The sequence below is a fragment of the Herpailurus yagouaroundi genome, unplaced genomic scaffold, assembly GCF_014898765.1.
Source record: "Herpailurus yagouaroundi ecotype Mexico unplaced genomic scaffold, PumYag 186, whole genome shotgun sequence".
Taxonomy (NCBI): Eukaryota; Metazoa; Chordata; class Mammalia; order Carnivora; family Felidae; genus Herpailurus; species Herpailurus yagouaroundi.
The window spans coordinates 4,013,207-4,040,210 of NW_024412417.1; the positions used below are offsets into that span (position 1 = coordinate 4,013,207).

Here is a 27,004-nt window from a genome sequence, read left to right on the forward strand (position 1 = left end):
TCAGGTCGTGATCTCACAGTTTGTGGTTTTGAGCCCCGCTTCGGGCTCTGTGCTGACAGCTCAGAGCCTGGAGCCTGCTTCAGATTCTGTGTCCCCCTCTCTCTGCCTCTACCCACTCACACTCTGTCTCTCACTCTCAAAATTAAATAAAACACTAAAAAAAAATTAACAAATAAAAGAAGAAAACTGCTGTCCAGTAGACCTGTAATACGAGCCACATAGGTAATTTAAATTTTCTAGTTGTCACGTTTTAAAAAGTAGAAGAAACTACTAAAATTAATTTAATAATACATTTGGATTTATCCAATGGAGTCAGAATATTATTTCAACAAAGAATCTGTCCAAAAACTGTCAACAATATGTTTTATATTATCTTCTTATTGTACTAAGACTTCAAAATCTGGTGTGTATGTTACACTTACAGCCTATCTAAATAAGGACTAAACACATCTCAAATGCCCAAGAGTCACATACGGCAATATTAGTGCATTTAGGACCATTTTACATACGAAAGAGTTGATGGTAAAGCCTTTCATTGCTTCCAGAAATCAAATTAAAATGTTTGAATTGAGGGGCGCCTGGGTGGCTCAGTCGGTTAAGCGTCCGACTTCAGCTCAGGTCACGATCTCGCGGTCTGTGAGTTCGAGCCCCGTGTCGGGCTCTGGGCTGATGGCTCGGAGCCTGCAGCCTGCTTCTGATTCTGTGTCTCCCTCTCTCTCTGCCCCTCCCCCGTTCATGCTCTGTCTCTCTCTGTCTCAAATATAAATAAACGTTAAAAAAAAAATTAAAAAAAAAATGTTTGAATTGAAATAACAAAAGATACCGAGTATTTACTACCAAGTGCCACAGTCAGAGCCCAAACACAGTTCTATCCTCCACACGTTGAGGCCCTTTTTACAGTGATTCCCTTAAGATCTGACATGCTGAGCATGGATGTATAGGAATAAGAAGGTCTCGGGGCTGCCTGGACACACCAGCACAAAGCAATGTTGGCAGGTCTTGCTTCTGTCCTTCCCTCTGAAGATCGGTAATCATGGGAGGGAGCACACAGTACGCCCTGGCTCTCTCCCCTCTGCATTTCCCTTTGCTTCCAACAGAGTAGCTACACTGGTGCTCTGCGGGCAGTTTGGGAGGCTTCACTGAGCCATGAAGGGTGAGAGGCAGCGTCGGCTGCGGGCAAAGCTCGGTCACAGCCAGAAACGACAGCTGGCGTGTTTTCCCGCAACACTCAGATTGCCTTTGGGTTCTAATTGCCAAGTTCTGTTCCTTTATTCTTTCGAATTTGCCTTATTGCTTCCAATGTCTTTAAAGCTGTCTTCATCTAGCCTTCATGACCCAACATCCACTCTCTCCATCTGCCCTTTCCTGTCACTTTGGCCATTCCCCTACTTTCCACAAAACTGTGCATATAGTGCGCTCTCAACCAACTTTGCATCTTTTGGCAACCATTTAGGAAGGAAATGGCTGGCATCTCACTCTTCCTCCAGTGGCTGGCATCTCACTCTTCCTCCGGCCGTCTAGATAGGTAGGGGTAACACTAATGCTTGCAGAGTCCCCTCTGTAAGCAACCTACAACATAGATGGTATATGTAATAACGTAACAAGAAGAAATGTAGATTTCATTATCCTTTATACAGAATTAACTCAATATGAGTAGTTAGATTTTAGAGCATAAAAATGTCTCTAGTTATTTAGTTAGTATGACCCGGGAAGAACTGAAGAGTAGCACACCTAGACAGTATTTGCCCTGTACATGACTAAGGGTGCAAACACTTGTCGTTACTAGTTACAACCTAAGCCAACTTGAAACTTACTAAGAAGAGGACACTTAAGTGGTGTTTGTTTTCTGAGTTTAAAAAAAAGTAACAAGGTTCTCTCTTGTTTTGAAGGTTTATTTATTTGAGAGACAGAGAGAGAGCAGGGGAAGGGCAGAGGGAGAGGGAGAGGGAGAATCCCAGGTAGGTTCTGCACTGTCAGCGCAGAGCCTGACGCAGGGCTCGATGTCACAAATTGTGAGCTCATGACCTGAGCCCCAAATTGAGAGTCCAACGCTCAATGACTGAGCCACCCAGACACCCTGGTTCTCTGTTGTTTGGGTTGCAACTTACCTTTACAATTTTTCTCTTGGTAGATCAGAGATACATAAAAAGCAACATTTCATATGCAAAGTGCCAGATATTCAGAAATCGGGTCATACTTGAAAACACAGCTCAACTGTGTTCCAGAAACCTGAGGTTAGAGAAGTCTATGATAGCACCGCAAATATCTGACCTTTGTTCAGCCTCTTTGCACAGTTACTGAGTGGGCCGTATATAAATGATGATTTGGACTGCATGATCTCCAAGATTTTTACAAATCCATGTTTCAACATCTGCGGGTCTTAGCTATGGAGACAACGAATGTCAGTATTTTGAGAGCTTAGCGGGAAGGAACTATTATATCATTGATTTCTATGAACTAGAGACACTGGACAGAGCTGATAAAGATTTCTTGTCCAATTAGGTACACTTACCTTGTGAGCGAGGGCATCAACGTTTGGTGAGGCAAAGTGCATTGAAGGAGCCAACCTAAGCCATTTGCTTTTGTGGTCTATTTCACTGTATGACTTACCATCAGACCTACACAAATAAACTTTTTTACCCATAGTTTATCATCCTTTGCAAGTAACATCCATTTAGTTCTCAATTCATGTTGACAGTGACTGAAATCATAGTTCAGTGAGTGCACAATTTGATTATTGATGTACATACAAAGAATCATGTGAACAAAAGGTCAGTTAAATATTTGAGAAAAGCCCAAAGGTAGTTGTAGTTTACTGTTTTTAAATAAAATTATTTAGTTAGGTCTTAATTTCTATAGCAGCTTCAGTGAATTGTAAGGTATTTAAGAACTTTAAAATACATTTGGCTTTATGGATCCCAACTTGGCTCATAATCCACATGCCTTCTCACTCCTGAACTCTACGATCTTGGCCAAGTCACTCTGCCTCCCTGTGCCCCAGAGCCTTCCAAAGGGGTTTAGACTATAGCTGCCAAAGTTCACGTCTGCAACTAAGATGAAGGGTTTTATTCTTAGGTACATTGTAGGTATATGCATCAAGAGGCCCACAGAAGGGTACATGCTTTCATTATCCTCTGTCATGAAATACACTTTAGCATCTGGCGTCCTTTTCTTTCCATAAACATGCTGAGTCACTGAGCTAGTCGAATGAATTCTATGATCTGCTCTCTGATCTGCTTTCTCCAGCCTAATAGAATGTCAGGCATATTATGCTGTTTAAAAATTCTTATGCAGTGAGTGATGGACATTGAGGACCTGTTGGGATGAGCACTGGGTGTTCTATGGAAACCAATTTGACAATAAATTTCATATTAAAAAAATTCTTATGCAAAATCACCAATCATTCCTAAATGATCAGTACTATAACAGTTTGGTATACTGTGATTTGTTTTATGAGTGATCTTAAATCCCTAATGACTTGTTTCCTACAGAAGTATTTTCTTTCCCCTTTATATGCTGGGGAGTGTCAGAGATGAGTTCCACTAAATATGAAAGGAGCCAGTGTCTACTGTCACTTAGCTTAATGGTTTTGAGTTTCATCTTTGCTGTTGCATGTATTAATTATCTGTTCTTTTTTTATTGCTGAGTAGTATTCTACTGTATGGATGTACCATCATTTATCTATTCACCAATTGGTGGGATTTCACTTATTTATCATTTTTGGTGTTTATGAATAAAGCTGCTATAATTATTTGCATATAGGTATTCTCATGGGCATATGTTTCGTTTCTCTTAGGTAGTTCTGGGACACATGTAAGTGTATGCATAACTTCATAAGAAACCATCAAACTCCTTTCAATGTGGTTTTACTATACTGTGTTCCCACCAACAATGTCTGGAATCTCCAGTTGCTCTAAGTCCTTGCTGACCCTTGATATTGATAGACTGTTTACATATTAATTTTTCATTTTAGCCATTGTGATAGATCCTGCTTCCCTGTCCTATCCCCATAATGATATTCTGGGCATCTTTGTGGTCCCATGAAAGCCCTCTTTTCTCCTGTTAGGCTGACAGTTTGGCCAAATGTTTTTATTAAGTCATGCACATTCACTTATGTGAGATCAGGTTCTCCATCAAGTGGAGCATAGCTAGGGGTCAGGTGTTCTGAATTGCCTTTTGTCAGCAGGTTGAGTTGGTTGGAACACGACACTAATGACTCTTCAGGATTAATAAAATTAAGCCTATTTCACTACGGAGACTGCTCCTATAATCCCGTATAACTGCTTCATCCTAGAGCCCTTCCTAACAAAGAACTCCAAAGAGAATAAATGCTTCGGTGGAAATTTATCATCAGCAGAGAAAAAAACTCTAAGCTGCATATTCAGTTATTATTCAACCTCGCTACGAAATGAAGAGAGTCAAGCTGAACAACAATGGGCTAAAGGACTTTTAATTGAAATGTCACTTTCACTATTAAACAAAAAAAGCCATTGCTGTGATGTGTGATAAAAGTTGATGGTGTCCTATTTCTTTGCGTGGAATTGCTTTTCTCTCATCACTGACTTAATTTGATTGCACCAGTTTGTCAGCTGTCACGTTTGGGTTTCCTCTGCTGCAAAATCTAGATAATGGTAGTCTATGCAGTTTAACAATCATGCACTAACATTTGGTTTCTTATAATCAAGATGAACTAAGAATTATATTTCCCCCATAACTTTGGAATAATAAGAAAGTCCAACACTTTCTTTTTTGTCTGTCTTGTACTTTACAGGTGGCTTGTTTAATATCTTGCGTTCTTGTCCTGACAGTCATCTATGCCATAGGACCTTTGCTTTACTGGCTGCCCATGGTACAGTAGTCCTTTTTCAATATCTGCTTGTCAACATTACTTTTAATGAAATCATTGTATATTAAAATGTCTTATGAGAGTGGATTCAATGATCCTGCATATGAAAGCCACGTGACATAAGTAATGATTGAATGAAGGGAAGGTGGACAGAGGCCACCTGTGATGGGGGAGGAATGGGAAAGGACCGTGGCTGTTTTCTATTTCTTAGGCTCACGTGTAAACATGGCATTGTGGAATTAAATTTATTCTGGGCTCATTTGGAGGGGAGAACTGGGCAATCTCTGTTATAAGAAATAGGCTTTGGAAGAGCTTTATCAGAACTTGGACTGTTGGAAAAAATGTGTGCAGGGCAATGGAGTAGGAAATCAAATACATCTTGCCACCTTTGACACATCTTTATACAAACTGATTCAGAACACCAGTGTTAACCAGTGTTTACCTTGCTTTTCATAAGCCTGGGGCACCAATGTGACCCAAGTAAGTTCCTGGTCTTCTGGGGGCCAGAGACCATCTCAGTTCTGTCTTGTTCTAATTCTTCATTCATATAGTGAGAATAAATCATTTCCACAGGAGGATCATCTAATAATCAAGTTCACCTTTCCAGAGAGTTATAAATATCTTCAGGTGAAACCAGATAATTGATATTGAAGGCAATTATCAAGAGATATATAATATAAATATTTAATTTTCTGCAACAAGTTTCAAATGGCAGTAGATAATTAAAGAGTACATTCAGCTATATAACATACACCCTTATAATTCATGACTTCCCTTTTTTTCCTTCTTGTGTTTTAGAATGGCGTTAAGTTTTACACTGTGATTTTCTAGAATTGATAGTATCTTCCTAAAGTACAATAATAGGTTGGTTCTAAACAAAATGAGTATTGTTTTAGTCTTCTAAATGGTGATTGCTTTTCTCTAGTAAGTACTTTAAAAACAAATAAACAAAAATACCTTGGTCCTTTTAAATTCAGATTAAAATCTTTATCTTCTTCATCAACTTATTTCCTATTTATAGTGTGTTCTCGCAAGTATTATTGTCGTGGGATTGAAGGGAATGCTAATACAGTTTCGGGACTTAAAAAAATACTGGAATGTGGATAAAATTGATTGGGTAAGTAGATATTTGACCTAAAATTACTGTCTTTGGCTTGACCATGTATTGCAAAATGAGCTTTTAATATTTTTATTTGCAGAAAAATAGTTTTGGCCATTTGAGACTTGTCCGCTACTTGTAAACTACTGTTTATCTTTTTCAGACTATTGAGGCATTAAAATAGAATATGTCTTTATAAGAAACAGAAGTGGAATTTTGTCCAATTTTGATTGATGTTTTGTTTGAGAACTTTGAAGTTTATTTATTTATTTTGAAAGAGAGAGAGTGCAGGCGGAGAAGGGGCAGAGACAGGGAGAGACAGGATCCCAAGCAGGCTCTGCACTGACAGTGCACTGACAGTGCAGAGCCCAACATGGGGCTTGAACTCAAGAACCGTGAGATCATGACCTGAGCTGAGGTCGAGTCAGACACTTAACCAACTGAGCCACCCAGGCACCCCTTTTGCTTGAGAACTTATAAAGAAATGCTAGCTAAATTGAATGGACTGGAGATTCTCAATTTCCATTATGAATTGATTCTGGAAGTGAAGCTCATCAAGGAAGTGCACATTAATAGAAGACATATGAAGAACTGCCATTAATTGCTAAGAAACGTGTTACATTAATATAGGGTGAATGTATATTTTAAAATTTTTTTTAAAGTTTATTGACTTATTTTGAGAGAGAGACAGAGAGAGCAAGCAGGGGAGGGGCAGAGAGAGGGAGAGAGAGGATCAATCCTAAGCAAGCTGTGTGCTGTCAGCACAGAGCCCTACACGGGGCTTGAACTCACGAACTATGAGATCATGAACTGAGCCGAAACCAAGAGTTGATGCTTACCCGACTGAGCCACCCAGGTGCACCAATTGGGAAAGAAATAAGGTTCTGCAAGGAAATTGTGTGGCCCTACGTTTAGCCCTTGCCACCCCCTATAAAGACTCCTCTACCTAAAGGAAGGATAGCTTCATACGTTTGCCAGCAAAGGAGGGACAAATGGATTTGAAAGCCCCACTCCGGCAACAAAGGAGTGTATCTGTGGGCACAGGTAAACTTCTTAACAGTGACCATATTCCTTCTAAACATAAAAAGTCTCATTTTAGTTTTAGAGGGGTTACACTGAGAGGAGCATTATGTTAATTGGATATTAGGGGATTAAATCATACTGAACAATGATAAAGTGTGGCTTCTGCTAACAGAAGTGTATGACATACTAATTCTAGAGAAATGTGTCCGTGTGGGAGCATCCAAAATTCGTTCTCTTTCCCACATGGGTAAAGTACTTCGTAAGTACCTTCTCTTTATTATGACATTCATCATATTGAAATGCAATTAGCTATATATCCCCCCTCCTTCAGAATCTTTGTTCCGACTTTGGGTGCCTACTTTGTGATGGTGCCCACTTTCGTAATACTTCTCTCAAGGCTCAGTACCCTCCCGCAGTACAATGCTGGGTGCTGCCGGAGTCCAGCTCCAGCAGGTCCAGGGGTTCCCGAAGGATGAACGGCGTTGGCGAAAAAGTGAAAATAAATAAATAAATAAATAAAAATGGGCACAGACAACAGCAGCGTGTTGAACTGGCCACTTTATTGTGGCAAACGTGGCATTATATTTGTTAGCGATTTCCTCGTAGCGTACGTCATCTACGTTTTCTGGCATTACCTAATTCTAAAAATGTGCCAATGTGTAATCACCCTTCAAGGAATAACATGGTTATTTTCTCATAACGTTTCCTCCTGCCCTTCGCTTATTGATTAATTTCTTCATATTATTTTCATTATGTATCTACGTTTATAATCTATAAAGCATTTGCTTTGCTGTTTTCGTGAGAAGCCATTTATCTCTCAACACCTCAAGTGGAACAGTTACAGGGACATGACCTCTTAGTTGTTTTCCCAAACCATTTGTGGTTTGAGGAACAAAAGTGTTCGCCTTGGTCCGAGGTGCCAGGAGGGGGCCAAGAGGGCCTTAGAAACCCACGCCTTATACATTCTCAGAGAGACAATGCACCTAGGAACTAATGAACCATTCTGTACTTTAACCGACTAGGTTCAATCATCATCTGGAATGCCTCCTGGGGGCCAAGTGGGCCTAGGAGTTGGAGTTAACCTGTGCCCACAGATACACTCCTTTGTTGCCAGAGTGAGGCTTTCAAATCCATTTGTCCCTCCTTTGCTGGCAAACGTATGAAGCTATCCTTCCTTTAGGTAGAGGAGTCTTTATAGGGGGTAGCAAGGGCTAAACGTAGGGCCGCACAATTTCCTTGCGGAACCTTCTTTCTTTCCCAATGGTTCTTTTCCCAGGGGGCCTGTTGAGGGCAATTCCCCAACAGACAATTCCCCAGGTACTTTTATTAAGGCCAAATTACATAAAAGCAGGAGTACGAGAAGCTTCACTGTTCATGGGCCGCCCTGCAGTCCCGATCCGTCCACCGCCTGGGCCGTGCCATCAGGCTGGTTGGATAGCTCGGCTTCCAGCAGGGTGCCATGAGGAATGCAGAGATAAATAAGAACTACTTGTCTCCTCCCGACACTTAACATTTGTGCAGGAAGCAGACATAGAAACATTAACTTACTATGAAAGGCATGCTACAACATTACCCGGAAGCAAAAATACAAGCTTGGGGGTTGGGGGGGGACACCTGGGTGGTTCAGTCAGTTAAGCATCTGACCTCAGCTCAGGTAATGATCTCATGGCTCATGAGTTTGAGCCCCGCATCGGGCTCTGTGCTGACAGCTCAGAGCCTGGAGTCTGCTTGGGATTCTGTGTCTCCCTCTCTCTCCACCACGCCCTCACTCATGCGCTCTTTCTCTCCCAAAAATAAACATTAAAAATATTTTTTTAAATGTACAAGCTCAGCGCTGGGAAAAAAATGGAGGCCGGACCATTTAGTTTGGACTGGGTCGATAAAAAACACTCCGACAGCAGAGCTGAAATGTGAATTGAGACTTGAAGGAACTGTATTTGATCGGCAGGCCAAGAGGTTACAATTAGCCAGACTGATAGAGGATCATGGCTTTTTAAAGGTGATATGTGTGAAGTAGCACATGGAAATAGAGAAATTAGAAGATGCAGACTGAATTACAATTTATTTGGTAACTCAGATAAAGGTAGTCCTAAGGAACTCATTAATTACATAAGACAGAGCACATTACCATATTGGAAGGGAAGAGATGCCAGGGAAGGCTTATTCCAGGAAATGATGGGTAGAACATCTAGTAACAGATGGGGTATAGAAATCACCGAAAGGAGAAATAAGAATGAGATTTGTGTATTAGAAGGATTGCTTGAGTAATTTAGAGAAGATGGATCAAACTGTGTTAGTAAGTCAGGCAGATAAGTGAGGAAAGCCTGGAACAAAACTGAGACCAGGAGGTTCAAGAGGAAGAAATAAGCTTGAAAAATATTTAAAACATTGCATTAATTGGTCCTCACCACCAATTCATCATATACAGTGCATCAGTCTAGAACTACTTCTGAGTTTCTAGTTAGGAACATCATTGCAGGAAGGTGATGTCATTCAGTTATAGAACATGGAAGATTGTTTGAAGGCATTTAGTGGTTACTTTTAGTTAGTTTTTTTTTTTTTTTTTTTGTTTTTTTTAGTACAGGTTCTCATTCCTGAGTTATTTTTTTCAATTCATCTATTTGTTTTCTGTATGTCATCAACAAGTAGTTTTTCAAGAAAGGCTCATGTGTTTTATATCCCCCTTTTTTTTTTCTTTCATAGTAGAAGGAAGTTTTTGAGTCTAACATGCTTCCCTCAGGACTGTTTAGACTTGGCACTATCTTTGGGTATTGAGGGATAGGGCAGAGAAATCACAGGTCAACGTGTTTGTTTTTTTTTTTAAGTTTATTTATTAATTTTGAGAGAGAGAGAGAGAGCAAGCATGAGCAGGGGAGGGGCAGAGAGATGGGGAGAGACAATCCCAAGCAGGCTTTGCACTGTCAGTGCAGAGCCCCATGCGGGGCTCAAACCCATGAACTGGGAGATCATGGCCTGAGCTGAAATCAAGAGTTGGACACTAAACCAACTGAGCCACCACGTGCCCCAACACGATTTGTTATTTTATCTGAATTAGTTTTTCAGCATGGATGCTCAGTGAAAGTCTTACCTGCCCATGAATTTGGTAATATTATCAGAATATTTCTTGTGGCTGAATACCCAGTATCGAATTCCTATGAGAGTGACATATATTTTTTATCCCAAAATTAAGGATTATATGCAAATTTTTTCTTCTAATATATTTTTGAACTTTTTTTTCAAACCAGATGTTCTTTTAATGAATTATATATTTTCTGATTTTATTTTGTCTTTTTGTATCTATACATTTTCCTATGATTATTTTTGGGAGTGTGTATGTGGTTTCTCTGGACCATTTACTGTGTCTCTGATTATGGATTTCTAGTTGTGATTATCCTTTTTTTTAGCTTTAAATATGGATTTTATCTCTAATGTTTTTATTTCCATCCACATCCTTTTCTAAATTCTTCCAGCTTATTTTTTAATCTTTCAGGTTTTTTTTAAATACAGTTTTTCTTCTTTGACCTTTAAAATCTATTTGTGTGTGTGTGTGTGTGTGTGTGTGTGTGTTGTATGTGATTATATTGACTATTACATGTCTAAATCTACCCTCTGTCTCTGTTTCATTGTTTTCTTTTTTTCCCCCATTTCTATGAATAAGTCCCTTGTTGATTCTTTTATGATTATAATGCATTTTTAGTGGACCTGTTTGCTGAAAAATAATGTGGGAAGGGCACTAGAGCAGCCCACGGCTCTGATGTAGGTATGTCATCAGAAGATTTGGCCCTTGTTGAAACAAAGCCTCACAATCACAGGCTCTCTTGTGACCTGACACTTGCTGCCTTCTCTCCATTCTTCACCTTGCTTCACCTCTGTCAGTCTCCTACTCTTAGGAAGCAGGGATGCAAGCGATACAAATGGCATTTCATTTTGCTGCTCTTCTTTCTATGGTATCAAATACAGATTAGATGCATGCATTTCCTTCTGTGGTGGCCCACCATTGCCCCAAGAGCTTAGAGCTCTTATCAAAATATTAGTATATACAATTTAAAAAGCCGTTACATTCATTTCAAGAAATCTATAGTTGATTGAAATTTGAGGGTAAATGTGTTGGCTTCCAGTGTCCTCCTTGATATCATCCAAATTTCACAGTATTTGTCAAATCTACACCATATTTTACATTTTTGTAATGTTTATTTTTGAGAGAGAGAAAGAGCATGAGCAGAGACGGGGCAGAGAGAGAGGGAGACACAGAATCCAAAGCAGGCTCCAGGCTCTAAGCTGTCGGCACAGAGCCGGACGCAGGACTTGAACTCACGAACCGTAAGATGGTGACCTGAGCTGAAGTCGGACACTTAACTGACTGAGCCACCCAGGCATCCTACACCATATTTTATAGTTAAGAGTCGTGACCATGTTCTTGTTTCATTGAAACTGGGTTTTCCTCCCTATACATTCATTCTTTATATTGTTTTGGATGGATTTTAATAGAAGGTAGTAGACTAAAAATGCCTTTAATATACTATCTAAATCTGCTATCCAAATCTATACTTAAAAATATAATCCTGGCAGCGGTATGGCAAATGGCTTATAATGCTGATAACAAAAGCAGGAAGTTAATAGGCTGTCAGAATAGTCTAGGCAAGACATAGTAAAGTGTGACTTAGGGCAGTCTCAGTGAATTGAGAAGATGGTATGGTTTGAGATAAGTTTTTATTAATAATTGATAGGACTTGGGAAGTGATTGGACAAGTAGATAAAAGAAGAGAAAGTAAATATGATTCCATGGTTTCTGATTGTAGTGTCTTAAAAAAAATTTTTTTTAGTGTTTATTTATCATTGAGAGACAGAGAGAGACAGAGCATGAGCAGGGGAGGGGCAGAGAGAGGAGGAGACACAGAATCCGAAGCAGGCTCCGGGCTCCAAGCCGTCAGCACAGAGCCCGACGCGGGGCTCGAACTCACAAACCGCGAAATCATGACCTGAGCTGAAGTCAGACACTCAACTGACTGAGCCACCCAGGCGCCCCTCTGATTTTAGTGTCTTGAAGTATGTTAGTAGTGTAACAGAAAGAACATTGAAGGAAGGGGAGATTTGGAGGGGAAGTTATTGAGTTTGCATTTGGACATATTGGGTTTGATGGTATTGGTAGACAGTTTGATAAATGGTTTAATAGCTCAGAATTGGTAGTCTCTATGTAGAGGTGATAGTTGAAAATTTGGAGTAAATAGTATGGTGTGGGCAAAAAGTATGGTTGAGAAAGGTGACGAGGATATAGCAAACACATGATGGTTGAATGAAACATTGGGTTTAGCTTGACAAAGCCCTCCTAAGATTGAAGTGGACAGGTGTCTCTTAGTTGCTAAGGAACAACAGTGAGAAGCCGTGGATGATCTGGATATGATCTGGGCAGAGCACTTATTGTCAGAATATTACATAGACTTTTTGGATATAGGTTATATTACCCAAGGTAGAATACATCCAGATTATTCAATAGATAGAATATGTCTAAAATATCATGGATGTGGAGTTACCAAAGATGTGTGGTATATGTAAAATAATTTGAAGGTTGAAATTTTAAAGTCACGTGAGGGGCACCTGGGTGGCTCAGTCAGTTGAGCGTCCGACTTCGGCTCAGGTCATGATCTCATGGTTTGTGAGTTCGAGCCCCGCATCAGGCTCTGTGCTGACAGCTCGGAGCCTGGAGCCTGCTTCGGGTTCTGTGTCTCATTCTCTCTCTGCCCCTTCCCCACTTGTGCTCTGCGTCTCTTTGTCTCTCAAAAATAAATTTAAAAAAATGTAAAAAAAAAATTCAAAAAAATTTTTCAAAAAAGTCATGTGAGCAGTCATCACATGAAAAATTAAAAATTTTTATTTCTTTAAAATTTTTTACAGTTGAATACTGATTCCACTTTGAGTTATAGATCAAAACCCTGAGGTAATGAGGGAATAGGAATCCAAAATGAGGCCTGACTCATTAGCTCAGAGCTGAGTTTGAGTAACTGAACAGTAAGAATAGAATTCACAGCTACAGAAATACAATAATGTGTATCAATCACCAAAACAGACCAGGAAGAGGTAAAGCAATTGAGTAGCTGCTCAATGGTGCAAGGGTTTATGTATTTATGTGTTTTCGACTTGAGGTCAGCTTTGGGGTTACCTTGTGTTTAGAGGCTATCAGTGCCAGTAGAGAAGGGATCAGGTGGTAACACATAATGAAAAAATATGGGACTGAGAGTGAACTAATTCCTTATAACTGAAAAACAACACTTGGATCTTTAGTTGAAATTGTTACAGAACCATGTGGGGACTTACTCTAACCAATGGAACTATTTACTGGTCTGTGTTGTTAATTTACATTTGATATTTTTTTCAAAACTATAAATGTAGCCCTGGGAAACAACTAAGCAATGGGAACCTAACTCACAATAGATGATGTTGTGGGAAAGTAAATATGCTTTAAAAATAGAACCAGATGGTACCAAAATTTTTGGTTGCTTTGATAAATCAAGGCCTCTGGGCCCTGCGGTTTTTTAAATGGCAGGGACCAGGATCCTCAGTTCCCTATGCTATATTGAATCATGGAGGTTGGCCATGAGGAATTGGGACTTACAAGCTTTTGGTGAGGTCTTGTTCTGCCACACCCAGGCGGTTCAGTCAGTATTAGGAGATGAGTAAGAAACAAAGCAATCATGGCAAATTGAAGTAATGATCAAAAACTTGCAGCCTTATTTTGTATGGGATGAAGCATACTGTAATACACTAGGGAGGAAACATTACACTTACACAAATATAAGACTCAAATGACTGTCTTTTTGCCTGACTAGAGGAAAAACATCTCAGTGTCTACCTATAGGATGACAGGCTGAGGATGAGGTCATAATAAGTGCTAACTTAGCATTACATTTCTTGGTGATGGATCTGAACATGGGAACACTTAAGATATATTTTCTTGGGGCACCTGGTTAGCTTAGTCAGTTAAGTGTCTGACTCTTGATTTTGGCTCAGGTCATTATCTCATCGTTCATGAGATGAAGCCCCACATCTGGCTCTGCACTGACAGCATGGACCTTCCTTGGGATTCTATTTCTCCCTCTCTCTCTGTCCCTCCCCTTCCTCCCCCCACCCCACAATAAATAAATACATAAACTTAAAAAATGGTATATTTTCTTTTTTACTCCAGAATGGTTGTTTCTTCTATATTAAAAAGAATTTTCTAGATAAAAAATCCCTCCATTTGTGTCCAACAGCTTAGGTTTTCAAAATAACCCATCGTGAAAAACAGTTCAAGCTCCATTTAAGATAAATAATACAAAGGAAAAGCATTTTGAGTAAAAAATGCTATTTAGAAACATTTGCTTCAAACTGGTCTCACCCAGCACCACAAGAATCTGTGCAAGAGTCAGATTAGATTAAAAAGTTTCTAACTTTTTCATTTGCAAATAAATTGAATTAGGTTGTTGAAGATGTTTTAAAGTGATAATATAGACATTAGGACAGAAAGAAGTCAACTTGGAATTGTATGCATAGGTAAAGTAATGGAGATAATTTGAGGGAAAGAGAGAGTTTGAGTATTTTGTTGGTCTACAATTTGATAATGCAGGATTTTCTGTTTAAAAAATGCAACCTTCTGGATTTCACAAATTATTTTGCTTTTAAGGATTTTTTTTTTGTCAGTAACAAACTTAGAAATGTCAACTATATACAATATTTGGTTGCTGATTATAATTTCAGGTGGTGGACAAAACTGCGATAATGTTGGAATCCCAACTAAAGGAGAAAAAGATCTTTCTTGCCATCTTCTGAAATATTTCCAAGGGCTAAGTTGGGTCAGATTTTTTAGCTTTCAGAATTTCATAAGAAATTGGCTCTTGCAAATAAAAGTATAATAATCTTTAGAGTAGAGCTGATCTAAAGGTGGCCTTGGTAGTATTTGAGTCAGTTGTTTTAACCATTAGGGCTTGAGGGTCTTACTACATTAGTTCTTTGTATAGGAATCCTAGAAAACAGAAATTGTTGGGAATGACCAAAAATCTGCTAACAATTGCTTGTAGTATTATTACATTAAATGAGAAAACAGTGGAAAATTATGGCAATGCTTTTGAATCGTACACATCAACCAGTTATTTACAGATATTTAAATAAAGTGTTGTTGGGGATTGAACTAAGGGCTGGCAGTTTCTAGAAATAAAAGAATGTGCCTTTTCCCCACCTTTGCCTGCTGAGAGTCTCATGGGACCAGGATTTGTTTCTGTGTTCCTGGGCTTCTGTTCACCACTTTTTAAATAATCTGTTCTTGCTGAGGGTTTTGTTTACAGGAATGCTATAGCATAAGATGGTGAGAAATTTAAGGATCATAAGAGGAGAGAATACCAAAGGACTTGCATCTTCGGTTTCCTGTTTCTCTTCTAGGGCATCTGGGTCAGTACATACGTATTTACAATATGCTTTGCTGCCAACGTGGGGCTGTTGTTTGGTGTGGTCTGCACCATAGCTATCGTGATTGGTCGCTTCCCAAGGTAAGATCTTACTTAAATGCTGTTTGTTTTGACACAGTAGCAAAGTACGGTATTGCCAGTTACTTTTATTTGTGTGGAATATTTAGTGCTATTCTCATGTTTTACTTGGCATCAGAGAATTAGAGATGAAAAGAAAAAGTTTTATCTATGTAATGATACATAACAGTATTGGTTTTAAGTAAGAGAAATATCTTGTCCACACTATAGAGTATATAAAATCTTGATATCAAAGTAAATTAACTCATAGCCAAACAGGGTATCATGGAGCTGGTTTGTTTTTTTGTTTGTTTGTTTGTTTGTTTTTAGTCAAGTGAGAGGGACATATTATTCAGTGACCATATAAAATCTAGATCATTTAGAAAATTAAATAACTTCGGTAAATTTAATTTTTCAGAAGCCAGATTTTTATACATATAAAGATTTCTTCTAGATAATTTACTGAAGAATTCTAGATCATATATTGACGATTGTTACTGCATGTCTGTAAGCCATTCCCCTATTTTGACCAATTCTTTTTCTACTTTCTCAGTGTTCATCATCTGATAATGCTTCTACTCATGTCTCATCCTTCTCTTGAAATTCTTTGTGAAATAATATACTTCAAAAATTTTTACGTTTTATCTGTGTCGATTCCATAAAAAGACTTCTATAGAAATCTGTCTGTGTAGATTCATCAGTATCTGGTCCTATCTTGCCATTGACTCTCTCTTTACTTATCTTTCCCCTAAAACAAGATTTCCCCAAACACCATATACTCTCTTACAATTCTTTTTGTCAGTCTGCCTCTTGTGGCTTATAGAGATGGGGCTCTGGGAACCCAGATGAGGTCAATTGTATTTATTAATCTCTACTTAGATGTCTCTAGTGTTACACTCTATTCCTGAGAATCCCAGAGAAATAGAGATTTACTCATGTTTTATGCACAAATACGATATAAAATTTTAACTATTATGGGTATGTTCTAATTGTTAAGATAAAATGACATCCTTTTTGCATTTTCATTCTTAATGTAGTGATCAGGAAGTGACATTTTATTTTTTGTCTGCCTGAATTCTAGAGCAAAGACTCTGAGTATAAAAAACATGAAAGAAATGGAATTTAAAGTGAAGACAGAAACGGATGGCGTAAGTTTAGTTTTCTTTTCCTTTGTGTAATTATTAACGATATTTGTAGTTCAGATAGCTTTAAGGTACCGTAAGTAAAGTATGACTTTAAATACATGATTATCTTATTTTTAATTATGATGAATTTTCAGTGGTATGTGTGACCACCATACTTGTAGCAGTTGACATACAACAAATTAACAAACAACAAAAAAATCTTGTGTTAGCATTCAGAGAAGATGATAGCATGGTTTCTAGAATTATATCTCACAGTGGAATCATGGCCCACATTAGTTGAGGCATTGGAAACCTCTATTTTACTAGCTAAGTTGCATAAAATAGTCAAACTAAACAGTCTATTCCTAATTAAATGATGGAAGAAGATAGGGAATAGGGAAGGAAATAAAGCAAGGTGGGATCATGCTATTGCTTTTATTATTTTTAACACAGTCAGTGAGACTGTATTATTAGCAGAGGGTAATTGAATGGTTATGGAGTGCCAATAGGATTGGCTTCTTGCACAGAGGCCATCTTTTTAAGGAAACAGCTTGTGTAAATTGTCTTACCCTGTCCATGCTTGGGCAGGCCAGTTGTGTTTGAGCTCTAGTTTCTTGTTCTGAAGGATGACCAAAACAAGTTTAAAGTGAGGAAAAAAATGTTGACTTAAATATTAGCAATTAAAAAACTGGCCTCACTTTCAACCTGCTTTGTAAGTGCTTGGGTAACCTTTTTTTCCCCTCTATTTTTCATATGTACTTGTTTTTGTATCTCATGATTGCCCTCAGAACAAAGAGAACTGGGCTCCCACCAGAAGGACCAATTGTCAGAGTATTTCTGAGTAGATTAGAAGTAGGAAGTAGCACCAGGAGTCTTTCTGTGACACCCAGGGAAATGTGTGTGTGTGTGTATATTTAAATTGAAGAATAATTAGCATACACTATTGTGTTAGATTCAGGTGTACAACATAGTGACTCAATATTTGTATACATTATGGCTGTGTTTTTAGATTTTTTTAACATTTATTCATTTTTGAGAGACATAGGCAGAGCATGAGTGGGGGAGGGGCAGAGAGAGAGGGAAACACAGAATCTGAAGCAGGCTCCAGGCTCTGTGCTCACAGCACAGAGCCTGATGTGGGGCTCGAACCCAAGAACCGTGAGATCATGACCTGAGCCAAAATCAGATGCTTAACCCACTGAGCCACCCAGGTGCGAGCCCCTGGCTTGTGTTTTTACTAAGTGTGAAAAAATTTACTTCATAGAGGCCTACTATAGTTTAGAGCCCTAAGACGGTCCCAGGTTCAAGTTTTCCACCAATGATACCTTTCTTTTCTTTTCTTTTCTTTTTTTTTTTTAATTTTCCACGAGAATTTAGTGCTCACAGAAAGTCCCAAACTGGCTCTAGGGTCCCTAAAGTCTGTATCCACCCTACACGTACAGCTGTGTACATTAGCCTTGACATTGTTAGGTTTGAAACACAATTCGAGTTTGACCATTTTTCAGCTTAAAGATTACTGGTTAATAAATTCTATCTAATCTGTACCTTCTTCTCGGACTAAACATGTGGGAAAGTGAACGAGGGGATTTGTAGGAAGATAAACATGCCAAAATTCTTCCATATCTTTAAACCTTGACTATTTCCAGTGTAGTCACACACCTGAATCATAACTGTCACATGGACAGCTTAATTTTATTAGAACACTACAATTCACTAACTATTTAATGTTTTGTATCAAAAATAGGAGGAAAAGAAAACTAAGATTGGAACATGAGCTGTTAGGTGGGGTTTTTAGCTAACTTCACGCATGGCAGTGCTCTGTCACTCCTCTCCTCCATCCGTGCTTTCCACCTTCTTCACATGAAACACACATCTGAGCTTGGGACACCTCTTTGGGGGGTGAACTCAACCCCATTGAGAGTTTCTTTCCTGACACAAGTTGAATCTCTATTCCTCAACCAATACGTGCTATTTAAACAAATTCTCTTAACTCAAAACAACATACTGGCCAAATCATGTGATGTGATTGGTGGGTCGATCTTAAGATGTGGGGCTTTGTGATAACTAAATATGACAAGCCCAAGCATGGTTTTATTTTTGGTTTGTGAGAGATTTATTCTTTTTTTTTTTAAAGTTTTTATTTAAATTCCAGTTGGTTAACATACAGTGTAATATTAGTTTCAGGTGTACCTACAGTGATTCAACACTTCCCTGCGTCACCTGGTGCTCATCCCACAACAAGTGCACCCTTAGTCCCCATCACCTATTTCACCCAACCCCCACCTCCTCCCCTCTGGTAACCATGAGTTTATTCCCTATAATTAAAAGTCTGTTTCTTGATTTGTCTCTCTCTCTAAGAGATTTACTCTTGATTAAGTTAATTTGATAAGTTTTTGTTTTCTGAAATTGCTTACTTGTAGCAAATCTCACTTTCTAGAGTTTAATCAGTTGCGTAGCTATGGAAACTTTTTGAGATTATGTAGTTTAAAATTTTACCTACTCTAAAAGATGAGGAAGCTGAGAGTCGTCAAATGAATTGTCCAAATTCACATACCTAATGTTGTGTTTTGTTTGTTTTTATCGTTCTTTATCTGCCTGTCTGCTTCACTAATCCCTGGGCTTTCTCTTCCATGCAAGTACTAAAGCCTGAAGGAGTATTGCTTTATTTAGTTGGTAAGGAATTATTCAACAGAATTCACCATCTTCTCCATTTCTAGGTCAGACCCCTGCCCCAAATGTCGTGGAGAGCAGGGTCTGAGTTGCATATCAGCAATTGCTGCCAGGAAGACCCGGGAAATGGCCAGTACAGGCACCTTTTGCTTGGAAACTTTCCTTCTCCCTTCCTGCATCTCTTACCCGCATCCCGGCAATCCAGTGTAATTTAGGCCTGCCCAAAGTGAAACTACCTTCCAGATACTATCTCTTGGTTTCTTTCTCCTAATTAGGACTGTCAGCCCCTTGTAAGGTTATAATTCCAGCCAAAAGAAAGCTGTATCATTATGAGGCAAATGACTGACAGTTGATCGTTTAGGACATATTTTCATTAAAAAAATACTGATGGTTAAGTGAATGAATTTTTAGTTTCTAGATTGTATGGAAGAGGTACTTTTGGAAGAGTAGGTCTTCCTGGTACTCTTTGGATATCTTAGGGTGTTGCCTCCCCCAAATCAGTGGGAAAAAATGCCATTTTCTGAAAAGATGCAGACTCATGGTTATTAATATTTCTTAGGAAACAGGAAATACATATTTTTCTGAAGAAGCATGATAGTATATTAACTTTTCCAAATAAATTTTAATAATGAAAACCTTGGCTAAGAGATTCTTCCATCGTTGAGTGACATCTGGATTTGTAAGATTTAGACTGTTTGGATAGACTTATTCTCTTTTATTTCAATCAGAACTCTGAATTTATTCCTATTCTTCTCCAAAAGGAAACTCTTCAGCAGGTGAAAATTATCTCCATAAACAACCCACTTGTTTTCCTGAATGCAAAGAAGTTTCATGCTGATCTAATGAATATAATCCAAAAGGAAAATGCCAACAACCAGCTACTGGATGATATCAGCAAGGTAGGAAAGCTAGTTCCTATTACTGTACTACAAATAACCTTATATCGTGATACTAAGATCTGTATCATGGAATATAATACAAGAGTCTTTGGAAACCACTCCCTCATCAAAACTTATATTGTATTATACTTTTTATTTGGTTCTTATAGTTAGTTTTTAGGTAATCACTGTCATTCATTCCTTTGTTCATTTATTCATTCATTCAACATATATATAGTAGACATGCGTACTAGGTACTATAACCCTGAGAAAAATAAAAAGACAAATCATTTATTTTAAATGACCTTTTTACCAAGAGAAAGAAGAGTCAGATCCAAATTTAAAAGAGATAGAATATGATAAATGACTTCAGAGAAGCATAAACTGTTGCCATCATTATATTACTATTATAAAAAACTAGCATTCTTTATCTCTACAAGTTATCTTAATTTACAGAGACATCAAATGTGCATTAGGATGATTTTATGTAAATAGCTACCTGTAATTATTTGAATCCTTAAGCCCCTTAGGATGGACTTTGGAACTGAGCTGCTTGAGTTTGCAAGAACTTAACTGAGTTTATTATTAAACCCTCTGTGATTCAGTTTCCTTATCTATTATCGGGATGATTAAATGAGTTAATATATGGAAAGCACTTAGAATACTGCCTGGCCTACTCAATACTATAAAACATTAGTTAATGTTATTAGTTTGACTGAATGCAAATAATAGCCTCTCCATGAAGCTTTCCATGATTACTCCAGATTACAAAGATCTCATTCTCTTATATCCTTGAGTGTGTATTATCCCCAGTCACTTAGGTACATAGGAGGCATTAACTCTCTCATTTCTAGTGGCTCGGGAGCTGTTTAGTAACTCATTCCTGTTCCTTGCAGCTTTATGCTTCGGTCTCTGGGTCTCATACTGATCCACACCGTAGAGGCCCTAAATACAGAATCAGTTATAAAAATTTGCTGGGTGCAATGCAAAATGAAAATATGAGTTCCCTTGTTCAACAGTTGCTAAGAATTTCAAGATGGCAATAGAGAGCATTAAACCAAGAAGAAGACCCTTCTAAGCATAGGACCCTTTGTAACTACACAGGTTGCAAGCCCACAAGGCTGGCCCTGCCTGTGTATCTCCAGCCCTGTCTTTTACTCTCACTGTGCTCTTTAGGATGTCACTTTCTTCAGATTATTAGGAACCCACCTGTGATTTTGGGTTGAGAAGAACTTGCACTCATGCCAAAGGTGGATATACATTCCTAGTTGTTCATGTTGGATATGAGGCCTCTTTTTTGTTTTTATTTTTTAAATTTTTAAATGTTTATTTATTCTTGAGAGAGAGAGAAAGACAGAGAGAGAAAGAGGGAGGGAGAGGGAGAGAAAAAGAGTGTGAGCAGGGGAGGGGCAGAAGAGAGGGAGACACAGAATCTGAAGCAGGCTCCAGGCTCTGAGCTGTCAGCACAGAGCCAAATGTGGAGCTCCAACTCACGAGCTATGAGATCATGACCTGAGCCGAAGTCAGACACTTAACCCACTGAGCCACCCAGGTGCCCCACAAGGCCTCTTTTTTTAAAGCCTTAAAAAAGTACATTTTTTAGCTGTATTATGAGATAGGTAGGTTCCTGTGGCTGACATAAGCTGACAACCACCATGCACAACAGTATTGTGGGAAAATTTGTCTGGGCTTCCAAATAACCTAATGAACCCACGAGAACTTTGTGGTCTTATTTTGCCAAAATGTAGATTTACTTCTTGAAATTATATGATTCTTTGTAGGCCTTATCATGTCTAGTGGAGTATCTGATGTGACTATTCTTATAAGTAGTTATTTTTTGATAGTTGACAATATTTTCCTTAGAATATTCTCCTGCAAGACTAAAGTTGTTCCAACTTGTTTTTAGAATCGACAATCGGCATATGCTCATCTTGTAGCATATGAAGTCAGAAATAAACCTCACTGACAAGCCTTCTGTGAGGAGGTACCACGTACGTGATTTTACCAACTTGGGACTTCAGAAATTTGGGTCTGATAATCCAGTAGAGTTCATTGAATCTGGGTTACTGGTACATAATGACATCCAAAGGGATTCTTTCACTCAGAACTATAATGATAAGGAATGATTTCTTGAGAGGACATTTCACTATGAGAATAATGCAAATATTGTGTGTATTTACATACTGTGAGTTTCGAAGGGTACAATAAGCATTCAGATGGTAATCTGAAAGGTCTGCTCTCTGAGGAATCACGAATAGATCTTTCTTCAGAACGGTTGAATTGGTGGTCTTGGGTAGCATGGATACTCTTTGGGGCATCTCATATTATCCTTGTCATGTGCTGTCTGCCTAGGATATCAACTTCTTGTTTAAGGACCATGCACCTGTTCCAAGTTCAGTTTACAGTCACGAGTCTGCATCAATTCCCATAGTTCCTAAAGTAGGGTGCTCTGCTGGGGCCTTGGTCTCCTCTCACAGTCACATTTTCAACAGATGGTGGTAATGGAAGGGCATTTAAAACATCCTGGGGCAAGAATCACATCATATTCAAAACACAAACTGAAAAAGGATTTCCTGTTTTGTTATACTGCAACAATATACTTCCTATATATCATTATTAAATATCTTCCTGAATACAGAAGCTCAGGAGGATCTCAGAGTCTTAGTGTTTATTGGATTCATGTTCATTATTGTATAGATTATAGATACTCCCATAATAGTCATCATTTTGTGACCTCACTTTACAAAGCAAGTTTCAATCTGCTGTTTATCCAAAAGTTTCTTTTGCTTAAACAAGGTGTTTTTTTTTTTAATAGACTTATTTTTTTGGAAAGCTTCTAGACTTACAAAAAAGTTGAGAAGTGTTAGTACAGAGAATTCCTCTATACCCTGCACCACACAGTTTTTTGCTGTTATTAACATCTTGCATTAGTGTAACATATGTGTTACAATCAATGAACCAAAATGGATACATTATCATTAACTAAAGTTCTTGCTTTGTTCTGATTTCTTTAGTTTTGCCAAATGTCCTTTTCTGTTCCAGGATTCCATCCAGGACATCACATTACATTTAGTTGTCCTGTCTCCTTAGATTCTGCTTCCCTGTGACAGTTTCCCAGACTTTTCTATTTTTGCTGACCTTGACAGTTTGAGTAGAATTGTTCAGGTATTTTGTAGAATGCCCCTCTACTGAAATTTAGCATGGTAAGATCAGGGATATGGGGTTTTAGGAATAAAACTATAGAGATGAAGTTCCATTTTCATCATATCATGTCAAAGGTATATACTATCAGTATGATGTATCTCTGTTGTTAACCTTGGTCACCTACCTGGGGTAGGATTTGTCAGGTTTCCCCGGTGTAAAGTTACTCTGTTTCTACCCTTTCCTTATGGTAGTCTTTGGAAGCAAATTGCTATGTGCAGCCCACAGTTAAAGAGTGTGGAGTTATGCTTCACCTCTCTGAGGGTGGAGTATCTACATAAATTACTTGAAATTCTTTTGCACAGATTTCAGACAGGATTAACAATAAGAGCAGGGAAAGGAAACTCACATTCTTTGAATGTCTCTCAGAGGCTAGTCCTTTTAATTAGGCTGTTACTTAATCATCACCAGCCCCGTGATGTAAGTGGCATTACGTGAATGTTACAAAAAAGGGAGATTGGGACTCAGAACTGTAAAATACCTGGGGGAAATATAGCTGATAACTGTCAGAGCCAGAATTAAAGTATATGAGCTGCATCTCTGGGTATCAAGAAGAGAAAATAGATGTTCTCTAGTCAGCCTTGAGGAAGAAGTGGATTTCGCGTGAGAAGCAGTAGAATGTAGTGGTTGGGAGCCTGAGGTTCTGAACGGAAAGGTAGGAGCTTTGGTTTTAGCCCAGGTTCTCTCTCACTTTGTGACTTTGGTCAAGGTATTTAACCTTTGCAATCTTTAGCTCCTTCCTATGGAAAATGAGATTAGCAACTCCATAGGATTGTTCTGAGGATTAAATAATTAACATAAAGTCCTTGGTGATTAGAAGGTAGTCGAAAATACCAACTTCTGTCATCGTCATCATCATCAACAACAATAATGACAATAAATCTTTTGAGAAGTAGGTAGCATGCGATCTCATTAGAGGCATCAATTATTGACAATTTCAAAGAACTTTAATTGTAGAATAAAGGATTATTTTCATTTTCCAGCATTTCCATAGATCAACAATGTTTCTCAGGCATTTTCATGGAGCTGCCGGTGAACAGTTAACTCTAATATAATATGAAATATATGGTCAATGCCTCTCTGTTAGGGAATGTTGTGTTAATGAGGTTAATTTCTGATTGGATACACTACACGAAAGCACATGCAAACGTTTAATTTGATCAAAAATCAAAACAAACTTAGTCTTGCAGAAAATGTTCTAAACAAGATAGTCTGACTTGGTAACAGAAATTATCTACCAAGTTAATAAATACTTAGAACCATTGATTATTTTATTATTTCAGTTTTGTTGTATTTATCATTCTGAAAAAAAAAAGACTAATGGAAAATATTATCAGAGCCTAGTTTTTTGTTATTTATGGAGAAAAGAAAAATGTGCTGTTTTCAGGGACAGAAATGAATTTTTATAATGTTATTCTTCCTTATATTTATTTTCATTTCAGTGTGAACAAAACACGTTGCTCAATTCTCTATCCAATGGCAACTGCAATGGTGAGTTAGCTTAAAAAAAAAAAAAAAATTAAAGTGTTCTGACTTGAATATAGACCAGAGAATAGGTCCTCTTTCCTCTTCCTGCCACTGGACCTCCCTCTACTGTCCTCCTCATTTCCTTCTCTCTCTGTTCCTCCTCCTCCTTTTCTGCCCTTCGCCCCACCCTCCTCTTATTTCTACTTATGTCTTTCTCCTTCCTCCATTTTCTTTCTCCTCTCCCTTCCTCTTCTCCTCCTTCCCTTCTTCATCTTCCTCCTTCTATCTCACCTCCTGCTTACTTGTAGAAGTAAATTTTAAGTAAAGATGTGTATGCCTACACAGAACGAAAAGTGTAAACTTTGTTACAGGGTATTAAAAATACTCGCAATACTTAAGTAAATGGTGTTCTTTAATAAATAGAAGCAAATTACCATGTCCATTAGAATGCTTAATATTGAAGAGATGTCAGTTTTATTTATGTTGAATTTATTTATAAATATAAGTGTAATTCCTATTAAAATTCCACTAGGACACTTAAATGGCAATTGACAAGCTTATTCTAAATTTTGTTTGGAAACTCAAAAGGCCAAGAATAGGCAAGACACTCATGAAATATGTGAAGTGTATGAGAGAACGTTTTCTTAACTCTCAAGATATGTTATAAAGCTCTAATAATCAATGCAGTGTGGTACTGGTTCCAAGATAAATTAACAGATCAATAGGACAAAGGAGAGGGCCCAGAAGGGTAGAAAAATCTCACACTTATTGATGTTTGATTTGTGACAAAATGGCATTGCAGACAAGTAGGGAAGGGATAGTCTTGCTAATATACAATGATGAGACAATTGTGTACCTATAATGAATGAAATCATTCACTGTAATTCACACACCATATCTCCATGTCAGTACCCAGTGAATCAAAGTCCTAAGAGTGGTAGACAAAATATAAATTTAGAGGAGACGATAGGAGAAAATACACAAGAAATGCAAAGCATTAAGCATAAAGAAAATGACCATTAAGCTTTACTAGATTATTTTTAAGTTTTTGTTCAACAAAAGCCACCATATAAAGCATGAGAAGATAAGCCAGAGTGGAAGAATAGGTAGAACACATAATGTGGACAAAGGGCTGCACTCCTCTACAAATCAATGAATAACGAAAGGTAGATGACCCAATAGAAATGGGTAAAATACGTGAACAGCCATTTTCAAATTTACCAGTAAACATGTAAGAATATGCTTGACTGTCATTCGCAGTAATTACTGGAGAAATAGGGGATTTAATTTGCATTTATCCACTAATATATACATGTATATGTGCGTATATATCTATGTGGTTTATTGGTAAACATTTAAAAGTATGAGGATGCCAAGGGTTCCTGAGGATGTAGCACAAAAAGTCTTCTACAATGCTGGTGGGGGTGTAAACTATGACAACAGCCTTGGAAAAAAGTTTGGCAAAATTGTGTAAAGTTAAAGATATACCTACCCTCTGACCACCAATTCCACTCCTACTCAGACAACCTGAAGAAATGAGAGCCTGTATACAGCAAATTACAAAAAAAAGCATATTCACAACAGTAGTATTTGAAACTGTCCAAACCTGAAATCAACCCATATTTCCAGAATAGGTAGCAGATAAACACAGAAATTGTGGTGTATTATGCAATTGAATTTTTATTTGATATACTTATTATTTGGTATACTTATACAATAAAGGAAATTGAATGTCTTATATAAAATGTAGTAGGGTAAAAAAGAACAATTCCATAAAATTCCAAGTCTATTTACATAAACTCAAAAAACAGAAGATGCTGACATATTAATTTTTGTACTTCTAAAGACAATAGGAAAAGGAATCTGTTAATATTTGTATCTGGAAACATATACAAGATTGTATAAAGAAGGATAGGCTTTCTTCATAATTCCCCAAATCTAGAAACTGAAATATCCATTAACAGTACAATGGCAAAAGAACATGTAGAATGTTTATATAAGAGGATAACCTATTATAATGTTTATTATATTACCATATAAAATATATTCTGAATGAATATATAACATATTGAATGGAATAAAATAAATGTTATATAAATATATGAATCAATGGCATTGACCCCACATCAACAGAGATGTAGCTCAGATGTCAGCTTCTCTGGTCTCTTTTTTTTTTTTTTTTTTTAATTTTTTACTGTTTATTT

At 37.8% G+C, this 27,004-nt stretch overlaps 1 protein-coding gene across 2 annotated transcripts in view; it reads left to right on the forward strand.

Moving 5' to 3' along the window:
* The window catches only part of SLC26A7 (solute carrier family 26 member 7), a 120,334-nt gene that overhangs the window by 76,490 nt on the left and 16,840 nt on the right, over positions 1-27,004 (forward strand). For both annotated transcript variants that reach the window (XM_040493955.1, XM_040493956.1), the window contains 6 exons: positions 4,772-4,849; positions 5,868-5,963; positions 15,378-15,484; positions 16,542-16,608; positions 20,016-20,153; positions 24,776-24,824. In XM_040493955.1, the coding sequence (XP_040349889.1) occupies positions 4,772-4,849; positions 5,868-5,963; positions 15,378-15,484; positions 16,542-16,608; positions 20,016-20,153; positions 24,776-24,824 (535 nt within the window). The remainder of the gene's footprint in view (positions 1-4,771; positions 4,850-5,867; positions 5,964-15,377; positions 15,485-16,541; positions 16,609-20,015; positions 20,154-24,775; positions 24,825-27,004) is intronic.